Below are 13,367 nucleotides of genomic sequence, written 5' to 3' on the forward strand. Positions count from 1 at the left end.
ACTACACAAGAAAAAACGTTTGACCGCATATGACAATGGCAGGAAAGACGTGATCGAATACCAATTATCGGTATGCTTTTGGTAATATAAATTGGTTTTCATTTCAATTATACAAATTAATGTAATCTTCGAACGGGGTGATCGTTAAATAATTAATATATTTTTTTTCACTCATCTTAGAATGTTATCCCCTGGATCATAATATGATGCGTTACTCCTGGGACAGGGGCTCCAGTCGCTCTACCGTTATAGTTACTGGGTTGCACAATTTCTTCACCAGCAATTGATACAAATGCTATATTGATTCGATCATTACGGAATTTCCACGTACATCCGTATGAATATAATACTATACAGTCACCGGTATTTCAAAGCAATAAATCGATGTTTTTCAATCACTTTTTATAATCTATTAACCAGCCAATTATCATTTGTTTGTTCAGCGATTAGGCAATTATTTTAACGCATTTCTCGTTCGAAATTCAGCATTGCAATTAATCGTCCTCGGTAATTGCTTCTCCCGGCAAGTGATTGAATCCTCTTTCCTGACTCGGATCGCGGCATACGGCATCTCGACGATCACAACTCAGCCCGTATCCACAGGGGCAAAACATATCGTGGACTTCGGTAAGTTCAATCTGAGATCCATCCGGGTACATCAATGTGGTATTTAGAGTTATCGAACCATCCGGTCGACAAACGTCGCCGATGTCGTGCATCAGCTTGCACTGCGGAATGCTGAATTTCTGTTTTCCTCACGGGGTTAGGTGGGTTTCAAAATTTCAAAAAATCGGATTTTTTTTTTTTTTGTTTATCTTATAATTGAATATGTTGAGAATATTCCTTTAAAATTTTAAAACTATCCGAGTCATATTCTAAGAGATATAGCCTTTGGATGTTTCACCCATCAGGCTATAACCAAGCGTGACGTAGGTATATGGAGGTCGTCTGCGGCAAATCAAGAAAAAAAATTAACGTGTGATGAAAATAATGTTGAAGATACGACAGATGTTACCGTGTCAGGTGATGGCACGTGGAAAAAACGTGGGTTTGCATCATTATACGGTGTAAGTGGGATCATTTACATGTTATTTGAATGTAAATCTTCAATCGCGTTTTTTTCGAAACTACGTTTTTGAAATCGGTAGTCACGATTTCTCGAAAACTTATGAACCGATCTCTTTCAAATTTTGCACACTTCTTCAAAATAACATTATCTCGTGGTTTAACGAAGGAATTTTTGTTTTTTCTATTCCAAGTAATTTTTCAAGGCCATGAAGGGTGAAAATTTTACTCAAAATAAGGGTTTTTTGTTTTCAACGCCGCCAAAAATGTAATTTTTTTTTTTTTTTTTTCCTTCGTCCAAGCACGAGTTTTAAACATCTACTAACAGAAAATTTCTAGTTTTTGCATTTCAGATGAATCTGTCATGAGTTATCCTGACTACGCCGAGAGAACTTTTTTTTTAGGGGTCAAAGCAGACGACGTGTCCACGCCTTAATTTTCAATATATTTTTCAATGAAAATTTCACGAACTACTTATAAAATATGTATCTTTCATGTGTTAAATTGACGGACTGAAATATTCTGTTGATTGGATGAAAAAAAATTCATAAAAATGCACCTATTTTGAGCTTTTGGAACCCACCTAACCCCTTAAACAAAACGTCGTGACCGAAAAAACTAAACCAGAGTTTGCAAAGAAGAATATCTTGAAAAACCAATTGGAAGCTTGAAACTTCCAATTGCTTGAAGCTAGCATGATTCAAATGAGGAAAAAACGATTCCGGATAGTTTGTTACACTAGGTAGACAGTTGACCAGAAAATTGAGTTGATGCAACGGGAATTAGTCGGAAATAATAGCATCAACCGTTATTTGCATGAAAAATCTTTCCTTGGACACAAAAAACGTTTTATTAATATAATTGCATATAACTGCACATTATTAGCTATACATTTTGTCTTTCGGAGTAATCTCTTACGCTGCGAGCCTATCTTACAGTGTAAAAAAAAAAACTAATACGACAGACGTTTGAAAAAATTCACCGAGAAGGAAGTGATTTTCAGTCGAAAAAGTTTGAAAATCTTTTCCAAATTTTGAATGTCGATAATTAAGTGCGTAACCAATTTATATTTTTGGGTGTAGGGGTACGTCCAGTGTTACTTTTTATAAGGTTTCGAAATAACGTAATGATGTGTCATATACCAGGCTGTGTAACAGCTATTTTTCCTCTACGGTTGAGAAAAATTCAGTCAAATTTGTAGGTACGATTATTATTCATGGAAGTCAAGAAAGTGATGACACTAACTCTTTCTTTTTCAGTTGAACGACATGTTGGGAGAAGGATGATGTTCACAATGGTTAAGGATTAGTCTCACAATCAGGATATCTGTCGAGTGTACTCGGTGTTGGTTGGCAGTGACAGTCGTCAAATTACTTCGTACAGGAAACATCATGCGATACAAGTGTACGATTATTGCTTTCCGAGTTTTCTCGCGGATATTTGAAAACACTTTGATCATTTCGAAGTAGTGGTATATGCCTATAGTTTGTTCCTAGTAAGTTCATTTAGATTTACTTGTTTTTATTCATAAATCGTGCGTGTACAGTTTACACGATCACGATATAACTATAAAAGCGTGCCGGATTTTCAAACATATTAAACATACCAACTTTGGTATATTTTGGGTAACTGCAGATTGTGCTGCTGGAAATATATCTTTTGTGCAAGTGTCTAACTGTATGTCATAAATTTAACAATTAATCCTCAGATATAAGAATAAAATTACTAATAAAATAGTTTTTTGTCCACAGATTTGCTGTAGAAAGTAGGTGTGTTTATGTGTACAGGGTTCAGAAAAACTTTTATAGTTTTGAGAGTGCTTACATACCTTTTGTAATTAATATCACTACGTTAGGTGATCATCATAACATAAGATTACTTTGGGTTCATGTTTTCGCGGGACGTTCTGACCTACCGATCAAGGTGATAACCTTGTAAACAGAATAAAAGTGCCGGTCTGCCTAGCCAGCCTGGCCTAAACATGGAAACGAGCTACCTCGGCGCCTACAGAAAGGCAATCGGAGTTACAATATGCCGTCGCAGGAGCGAAATTGTAACACCTGGTTGCCTATGTGTAGGCGTCGAGGTGGCTTGTTTCTATGTTTGGGCTCGATATGTCTCACGGTACGTTGGCCATGTTACGTTGCAGCGCAGGGCGAACTTGAATGTCATAATTATGCTGGAATTAAATTTTATGAATTCTGGTATACATGTGCCAAATGGTGTGGGAAATAGGTAGCTTTTATAGGAAAAGGCCTGCATGCTTTACGTTAAAATTTATTCGGAGAAAATATGTTGAAAATCATTCGTGTGTAGCGGAAAAATATCGTCAAGTCACTAATTTATTGCTCTGAAAGCTACTCGTATGAAATTTTAAATAGTACTACAAAAAAGGACAGTTTAATTCTCACACGTTAGTAAAATCTGCCTTATGCAAAGATTTTCGATATCGTAGGTTTAATTGAGACATGGCTGTGGCAGCACAGCAATTTTGATACTATCATCCCATACAGCATCGAGACGTTGCAGCAACATAACTTTGCAACATTGGCAATGATTGCGCTTATATTGCGTAATGTTACTGCAATGTCCGAGTCTCCGCCATTCATTGCATAAGAACTAAAATATTCCTGAAATATTGCAGAAATTTGTTTTTTCAAATTTCATACATGTGTATCATACTGGTGAAATAAGTTATATACAAAATTACAGATAAAACTTTTATTATGACATTTGTACTGCAGCTGCGTATATAAATATCCATGGAGTCTTTTTAAACAGAATTACATATCCGAAAATGTACATGATTGATCATTTTTAAATTGTCTTGTAGATCCAAAACAATTTGTCTTTCGATTTCTTGCAAACTCCTCATCAAATTTCTCGGTATGGAAAAGCCGATTATCAGTTTAAATTTTTTTGTCACTTTACTTAGTGGGGATTTCAATGCTCGCGATCATTTTTGGAGCAGCAACGTTATACATAATGAAGACGATTTTTTTCTTGACCTTGGTGAATTGTTGGCTAATATTGTTCTTGGATATGAAGGTCGAGACATCAAAACACTTCTTTTCATTGTGTTAACGTTTCAGCCCTGATGGGGGCCCTCCTCAAAACAATTTTATTTAAAACATCTGTCACGTTATCGTAATCGTAAGGACTCCAAACTTGGTTATTTTACTGAGAAATACACTTGGTGTATTTTAAATACGTGATTACGCGTACCCTGGATATTTCTCTACCACGTCAAACCTTATACGCAGATGGTTACTATCCATCAAATATTACTTCAATTCCCCAACTAAGTGAGGTGCTGATATTCATTTAGCGTTGGTCCAAGAAAAAAGATTTAGTTCTAAGAGACTAGTCACAAATCGCACCTACGCCAAAAAACACTTTGTTCAAACGAATGTTACACATATTCGGAATTACAGGTGTGCATTTGCAGTGCCGTCGATCCAACATTATATCCAACAAAGTCACATTCTAAGCATGATAAAGGAGACACGTTCGTTTCTGATCTAACTAAAATCAGTATTAATTTAGAATCGAGACTCTAAAAATGATCATTAAAATTGATTGCATTTCAAGTACTAATTCCTAATTTCTTCGGTAGTTTCACGAATTCGGCGTAGATTAACGTGTTCTCCTCGCACTTTGAGCATACATGATGAGCTTAATTTCCGTGTACACATTAGGTTTCGTGTTCTTCCAGATTTCCTGTTACTTCACGACACCCATCCCAGATATTTTCATATTGTCCACTTCTGATCGGATTGCAATTATGGAGGAACTACGTCAAAGTATCGATACCAGTCAGAGGAAACCGACTAATTACTCCCAGTTAGTGAATATTTGTATTTTTTTTTTAATTTTACAAACACGGTATCTTTCACCAAGTACTCATTCATTAATTATTGGTTATAATTGAATGCGTTTCAAGACAAAGGTTGCTCGGGATGAACGATCGAATACGCTTTAATGATATAATCAAATCTCCGAACGACAAAAGACTTTACAGAGGTCTGATATTATCGAATGAAATGAGGGTACTACTGATAAGCGATTCAACGACTGGCAAAAGCGCTGCATCTCTCAACGTTGAAGTCGGTAAGTTATACTCGTATAACCCGCGAAATTTTTTTCATTTTCAATTAATTCACTCACCTCATCGCAGCAACTTTATACTCGTTTCAGGAAGTATGAATGACCCCATACAATTACCAGGTTTGGCACACTTTTGCGAGCACATGCTTTTTCTTGGAACAGAGGCATATCCAGCGGAGAATGGTTATACGAAATACATCTACGACCATGGTGGAGCATGTAACGCATCTACCGGCGACGATTTCACCAATTACTACTTTGATGTAAACCCCGAAAATTTACCCGGGGCCTTGGACCGGTTTTCTCAGATTTTTCTGAACCCATTGTTCACCGAGTCAGCCATCGAGAGGGAATTGAATGTTATTGATCTTGAGCATGAATCAAACCTAATGGACGATAAATGGCGAATTAGGCAGTTACATAAATCATTGGCAAATCCTATGCACCCGTACTCGAAATTTGGAACGGGAAATAAGGAGACGTTGGGCATAATTCCGAGGCAGCTTGGTATGAACATCAGAAACGAACTGTTGAAATTTCACGAAACGTGGTATTCAGCCAGCATCATGACGCTCAGCGTAATTGGAAAAGGTCAGAGAATAGTAATATTTTTTGCCGCACAATTTACAATTTGATGTACAATTAATTAGGCTTGTTCTAACGAATGAACATTTTTTTAGAAAATCTCGATGAATTGGAAGCTCTAGTTACTACATTTTTTACTAATGTGGAAAATTTTGATGTTTATTTAACAAGTTGGATCGTCCATCCATTCTGTGATCTTGAAACAAGAGTGTACGCCGTACCCATAAAGGATGTCAGATATCTAAGCATAATGTTCCCGTTACCTGACATGGGAGAATATTTCAGCTCTACAGTGAGTTTAGTTGATTAGGCGATTTGTGTGTATATAATATATAGGTTAGTCCGAATTAACGTGAACGATTGGTCATCGATTTATTCTTTACTTCTACTCCACCAAATGTGCATACTCAAATTATTTTCACCTACCGTTTGAGAGTGGATATTTTAGATATCATTTTCCACTACTCGAAAACTGTCCACTTAGGGCAAGGTTGTAAACGGGAAAACAATGTGTTTTTGTATACATTGGTCGAAAATAATATGTTCAGAATTTCCTGGAAATCGTAAGCCATTGTATTAAACGAAAAATGTATGAAAATCGTTTTGTCTCGCAAAGCAAGCTTCAGGGTGGCCACCCGTCTGGAAAACCGGGAAATGTCAGGGAATTTTGTATGTCAGGGAAAAGTCAGGGAAATTTCAGGAAATTTTTATAGAACTCACGGATTTCAAAAGCTTTGTCCATAAAATTGAGATGCTATCACCGCATCGTCACAATTTTTCTTCTTTTCTTATTGACGATTATAAGCTTAGTTGCTGATTGTCCCATGAATTCGATAGTACGAGCAGACATCGGTTTGATTTATCTACGGCCGTCACTGCGTGTGGAGACGCAAGTTCACCGACCCTAATAGTCTAGAAAAAACGAAGCCTCAGATTTTTGGCAATAACTCAAAAAGTAAAAGCGCTAGCGAAAATTCTAAAAACATTCTTAAAGAGGAGGAAATATCCAATAAAAAATTACAAGCACCCGGAATTCTATGTTCGGTATTAGTAATTTTAATTTAACGCTGAACATAGGACTCTGCGCAACTGTTACGGCATAGACGCGCCGCGTCTAGACAGTACACCGCGTAAAATAATTGTTTTGCTGTATTGAATATCAATTTATAAATTTGGATAAATTGTGGTGTATTCTTAACGCTTGAAAGAAAAATGTTCCGTTGGAAAAAAATTTTTAAATTTATACTTCAAAAAGTTACAAATTCGTTAATTAGTCATAATTCTTCGAACCTCGATTTTCATTGCAAACAGCATAAATGTTCAAATAATAGCTCTAAAAATATTTCGCTTCTTGGAGCCCCTTCTTAAATATATACTTAACAAGACCAAGCAAATGGAAATTTTCAGTTTTTGTCAACTTTCAAAAATCATAATGAACGGAATGAACAATTTTTAAAAACTTTTATAACTTTAATATATTTAGGCATACTTTACCTAGGTTACTATAGTTTTCAGTGATTTCTGCACAAATTGTGCATCAAAATGTCGGGGGAAAATAATGATTTTAATCAGGGAAAACCGGGAAATGTCAGGGAATTCCGTGAGCGGAATTGAGTGGCCACCCTGTCAGTTTCCGAAAAATTTGAATTTATTTCTGAATTTTCATTGACTAAAAAGAAAACTTTTTTACACCTGACGCCAAATGGGCCCGGTGGTCGTTAGGGAGCTACGTTTGTTTTTGCACATCAATGTGCATGTTATTGGATTGTAACATTTGGCCGGAACTTTTCTTCAATTCATTTTTAGATAACATGTACTATCGTCCGGACTACCCCAGATACAAACAAATCGATAAGCTTCTGCCATTGTAGTTAATTTTAAAGTTTAGGTCAACCTTTCGCAATGATATTATCTATGAAATAATGATTAGATAATGTCGTCTGAACTGTTTTTATTCTCATCGCTAGTCGGTGCATTATATCTCGCATCTTCTTGGACATGAAGGTAAAGGTTCTCTGTTGTCTGCATTGAAAACCTATAATTGGAGTAATTCCTTACAAGCTGAATATGGAAGAGGAGCTAGTGGTTTCAAGTTTTTTAACATCAATCTTGACCTAACGGAAAATGGACTAAAAAAAGTCAGTGATATTGTCTGGTTGACGTTTCAATACATTAATTTGATGAAAGACGAAGGTCCTATTCCGTGGATTTTTGAAGTGAGTACTCATAAATCAATTATACGGGGCTTCTATTTTTACCACGTTTTTATTAACTCGCTTTCTTATCAGTATATTCGTTTGATCGTCTGGCTATAAAGCAATCTGATCCCTTATTATACATGTTGTATACGTTTATTGTAGGAATGCAAAAGAATGCGGAATATAAATTTCCGTTTCGAAGAGAAATCGTCACCTTGTGATTTGGTCAACTCGACTGTACGGTGCATGCGAAAATACCCCGCGCGGGAAGTCTTGAGAGGACCTCGGTTGTCCAACGAATGGAATCCGGACTTGATTAAGAATCTACTGGATTATCTGACTCCAGTATGCGTTAGGATCTCTGTCGTAGCTCGGTGGTGTAAGAATATGACTAATGACACGGAACCCTGGTATGGAACCAAGTATATGATAGAAAAAATACCACATGAAATCGTTGTGGACTGGATGGATGCAGGTCTAAGCGGGATCCTACGACTTCCGGCTGAAAACGAATTCATACCAACAAATTTTGAGCTAAAGCCACGAGAGCCTGACGTAAGTACCAAGTTTCTTCGATGAGTTAATAATCTACTTTCATCAGCGAAATCTTTCGACGATCTGATGAAATATTACAATTGGCCTCACAGGCGAACAAATTCCCAGTAATTATTGAAGACACAGCGCTGATGCGAGTTTGGTTCAAGCAAGATGATGAATTTCTCTTGCCTAAAGCTAATCTTAGATTCAATTTTGTTAGGTGAGCAATTTATTTGATTTTATACAAAGTCTTGATGTGATTGTCCGCATTAAGTTGCAGAATTTAGACAATGCATTTGTAACTATTTACCCCATATGTGAATAGATTGAAAAATTCTGACCAATGTGATTAATTAGCATTTGATCCGTTGATCTGATTTTTATCATGACGTCAATCTAACATTAGAATTGTCATTCAGAGATCTAAAAATTCCAATAAAGAAAACTTCAACATCAGTTATTGGCATGACACATATTTTCAGTTCTTTCACAAGCATCGATCCAGTTAATTGCAATCTGGGATACATATTCGTGGACCTGTTCTACGATTCATTGAACGAATATACTTATGCTGCCCGTCTTGCAGGACTCTGTTGGTCTCTTAGTCATAACGATTACGGAATGACCGTGAGTATCTACAGTTGACGTTAAATATGTTCCTTATATTCTTTTGTTCATCATAGGCAATAACTTTAGGTGAATATACACGTACATAGGTATATCACGAGGTATATCGCCATTTTATGCAATGCAATGATTATATGCTTTCTTTAGTTAACAATCGAGGGCTATAACGACAAACAGCGAATTTTGCTCGAGAAAATCATTGATGAGATGGCCAATTTCGAAGTAAATCCGCGCGTGTTCCAAACCTTTAAAGAAAGTGTAAGTATAAGATGTCGCGAGACCGACGATTTCTCTTGTACCATCATGTGATGTGGGTATTACTTACATACTGTGATGCTCAATGGATTTATTCCTCACCGTGTTGGTTTCAGTATATTAGGAGTCTGAAAAATATGAAAGCTGACCCGCCTTACTATCGTGCTGACTACCACATGGGGGTTTTGCTGTCAGAGACTAAATGGACCATAGATGATTTGCTGAAATCAACTTCACGTAAGTAACACGCGAGTTTCATATTATACCCAGCTGCGTAAAGGGCTGAATCCTACAGACTTGCGTCCAAATTTGAGTATTGATCGACAAAATTTCCATGCTTTCAGTATTGACAGCGGAAAACTTACAACATTATATAAAAAAGATGCTAAGTAAAGTGCACATTGAATGTTTAATACATGGAAACGTGACCAAGTCGGAAGCGTTAGATATGGTCAAAATATTTGAATTTAAATTGATCAACGCGTTGCCACAATTCTCACCGCTACTACCACGGCAATTAATTCGATGTCGACATGTGAAATTAGATGATGGTAAGTGCAACATCAATTAGTTAGACTTTCTCTATTTGTTGTTGAAATTGTTTCTCTGCTATACTTTGACTTTCATTTACAATGTTTCAGGTTGTAACTTTCTTTACGATGTCGGTAATAGATTGCACAAAAGTTCCTGCGTCCAAGTGTACTACCAATGTGGTGTTGAGACGATAGAATCGAACGTACTCTCGGAGCTCCTGAATCAAATAATATTCGAACCCTACTTTGATACCATTAGAACCAAAGAACAGCTTGGCTACATCGTTTACATCAGTGTACGACGAATAAATGGTGCGCAAGGTCTGAAATTTACTGTGCAAAGTGACAAACATCCTCAGTATGTTGATCAAAGAATAGAAGCATTTTTGGAAGCGATGTTGGTAAGTTTCCTGGATCGCGTTAAACGCGATTTGCCTGTGTTTTCAAGCTTCTTTTGAACTATCGCTAAAATCGAATTTTTGGGTGTATGCTTCCAATGCATTTTCAGAATTTGAATTCCTTCGTACTTTCGATTATTCTCACTTTCAGAACCAGTTAGTCGATATGCCGGAAGAAGAATTCTCAAGTCACAAAGACGCCTTAGCTACGAAAAAATTGGAGAAACCGAGAACGCTGGGCACTCTGACGAGTTTGTTCTGGTCTGAAATATGGGAGCAACGATACAATTTCGACAGGGCTAACATGGAAGTATCCTACATGAGAACTGTAACGAAAGAAATGGTTATCAAATTTTATAAGGTGTGCACGAGTATTTCGACGTTTTATTTAACATATTGCGGTGTCGTCTTATTTAAAAATAAATTCACGTTATGATAAATAATTTACCATGTATTACTACAAGTGTTTCTTTTCAATTTTTAGGATGTCCTTATGAATTCAGGTTCGACTAGATGTAAACTTTCGGTACACGTAGTTTCAATGGCTAAAGGCGGAGCTGGACGTACAAGGATCAACGACACGGAAAATAGATCACCTCCATCCTCGGAATCACGTCTAAATACCGTTTGTAGAATTAATGACCCAGTGATGTTTCATTCAACCCAAGCGTCGTATCCTTTGGTCAAGCCATTTATTGATGTAACAAAGAAAATTTGAAGAAGACGTAAATTGCAACTGTATTTAGTATAATGGATACGATGCACCGGATACGGGCATCCGAGACAAATTTTATTAAACAATAGGGCATTAGTTCGAATGGACTGAACTATGAAATAATTGTATTATAAAACGATTGTTCACCAATCCCATTTTGTGCAATGTGACAGATTATCAAATAGAAAAAAGGATTGACAAATCCATTATTTTATCCATATAATGAGATATGTACATATGTGCCACTGGTACATATTTTAATTTTTTGACTTCACATATCTGGGATTGGTAACTCATACTTGCAGTGATCCGTACTAACAATAATTCATTTCTGTGAGAATAACCGCAGTGAGCGAATCTGACGAGTTCAGAGCAATTTTTATATCTCTGAGAGTCATTTTTATAGATATATCATATTTTTAGATAAGATTTAATATAATAGTACGTAATTTTGTGGAAATAACGAGCATGACCGTCAAATCTTATTTACCCAGTTATACCCAATCAGAAGGCCGAAAAAAGGCGATTTTACAAGGATTTCTCATGAAGTGACATTTTAATTTGATAATGTAAAAATTTTATACACATTGGGGTAACATTGAACTTCGTCCTGATATTTTTTAATTGTAAAAATAATGATTTTTAAAGCTGCTATAGGCGATCTCCGGGAGCATCTCTAAAAAAAAAAACAGGCGTCTTGCGGTGAGCAAGATATCTCTGGACTGGATCGTCCAATATGAAAAAACAAAAAAGATTTAGATAATATAAGGTATTGTCCAGTCTTCGATCGAAGGAACGAGCAAAACATTAATTTTTAGAAAAACAGCAGCTTTTCAAACAAAAATCGATTTTCCATAAAAAATGTCCCCTTAATTTGTTTGTAAAATGGAAAATATTAATCGACGAGAAAAAACCTTCGATCAAGGACTGAAAAATATATTCATAAAGGTTGTGTCAAAATTTGAGACTGATCGGATCAGCCGTTTCCGAAAAATCTTGCTCACTCCGACTTTGAACATATAGTTTTAAGAAAAAAGCGTTCAGTTTCACAAGCATTTTCAAACGCTCCGGGGTATCTTTGCAAATGTGCGCGTAACTTCGATGTGAAATTTTCTGTGCATATACTCGAATGTATTTATTTATTGAAAACGAAATAAAACAAATCAATTTTGGAAAATCCTAACAAGGTACAACTCCTTAAATGTTTTGTTTCTGTCTTTTCATCATATGAATTGATAGCCGAACTTACAGTATTTCCCGTTTAAAATATGGTCAATATTCTTCAACCAACGTGGTAGGAAACGATATAAAAATTGCTGAATCCTGTATTCTTTTGCTATTAACTGCATACGTGTAAACATATTTAACAAGTGTTCTCTGCCTCTAATAAAGTATGACAGCAATTTGGGTCTCCGAACTTGGTCGAACATGAACCGATTCGCTAATTGCAACGGTGATTTGCAGAGTATAAGCCAGCTGATTGATCGAAATCGGCATTAAAATTTCGATACCTTGAGTAAATGGAGAACTGAATAATTATTGGGAGGATTGGATCGAAAGTGACCACTTTACCTTGTCAAGTGTCTGCGCATGTATGTACACGTCTGTAAGCGAATATTCCGTGTGTTCTGCGCAAATGTTAGTTGGCGTGATATTGACATCAGACTTGCGCTGATTTGCATATTGAACTGTTTCATTGCGAGGAGATAACATAAAATCGGTGGTACCACTTTACTCTTCACGATCATTATGCGTATATGATGATTTCTACACACTAGGAACACACGAAGCAAGGATCCAGCAACTCGACCACCGCTAAGTAGATGCGCAATGTTATCAAGAAACATGTGTTGGTTCACTGCCCCATCACATAAGTTGATCTCCACTCTCAGGTTATCACACTGAAAGTGAAAAATAAAAACACATGTGCACATTTATATGATACTACTGTATACGCCACGTGTGACGAAGAAAATTCGGAAACCTTGTATAAGTATAATATATAACGGTAAGCAAGTTTTGTGTAACTATTACTGGAAGGTGAGTCTTTTACAATCTGTTTATTAATTTATCAGCGTCGGTATTGGAAAACGTTTGTTGTAGCTTTACAGTACAAATGTACTGCTGGAAATATCTGCCATGACAGGCTGGAATATTCAGTCATAAATACACGCCAACGAATCCATTCTAAAATAAAAATATTTGGCTTCTAAGAATAGCGAAAAGAATCCGTTTTGGATTTTGTTGTATTACCTCAGCTATTTCTGATAGACGTCTTTTTTGGATTACTAAGGGTCCAATTACTGGAAAAGGGGATGTACAGATCGATTCAGTGGCATAAAATTTT

At 36.3% G+C, this 13,367-nt stretch overlaps 1 protein-coding gene across 1 annotated transcript; it reads left to right on the plus strand.

Annotated features, from left to right (window-relative positions):
- Positions 1–4,138: 4,138 nt before the first annotated feature.
- On the plus strand, positions 4,139–11,707 carry LOC124182024 (insulin-degrading enzyme-like). The gene is made up of 15 exons (XM_046568801.1): positions 4,139–4,331; positions 4,781–4,908; positions 5,009–5,175; positions 5,263–5,763; positions 5,853–6,049; positions 7,725–7,973; positions 8,118–8,510; positions 8,603–8,712; positions 8,975–9,119; positions 9,267–9,377; positions 9,491–9,611; positions 9,719–9,925; positions 10,016–10,308; positions 10,457–10,666; positions 10,790–11,707. Exons 1-15 carry the CDS (start codon positions 4,329–4,331, stop codon positions 11,021–11,023), a joined length of 3,069 nt encoding a protein of 1,022 aa, XP_046424757.1. The 5' UTR covers positions 4,139–4,328; the 3' UTR covers positions 11,024–11,707.
- Positions 11,708–13,367: the final 1,660 nt, after the last annotated feature.

This window comes from Neodiprion fabricii, chromosome 5 (genome assembly GCF_021155785.1).
Source record: "Neodiprion fabricii isolate iyNeoFabr1 chromosome 5, iyNeoFabr1.1, whole genome shotgun sequence".
In the NCBI taxonomy this organism is placed as follows: Eukaryota; Metazoa; Arthropoda; class Insecta; order Hymenoptera; family Diprionidae; genus Neodiprion; species Neodiprion fabricii.

Coding starts and splice junctions, on each gene's coding strand:
- LOC124182024 (XM_046568801.1), top strand. Junction 9,120..9,266: donor ATAACGATTACGGAATGACC/GTGAGTATCTAC, acceptor TGCTTTCTTTAG/TTAACAATCGAGGGCTATAA. Junction 9,926..10,015: donor ACATGTGAAATTAGATGATG/GTAAGTGCAACA, acceptor ACAATGTTTCAG/GTTGTAACTTTCTTTACGAT.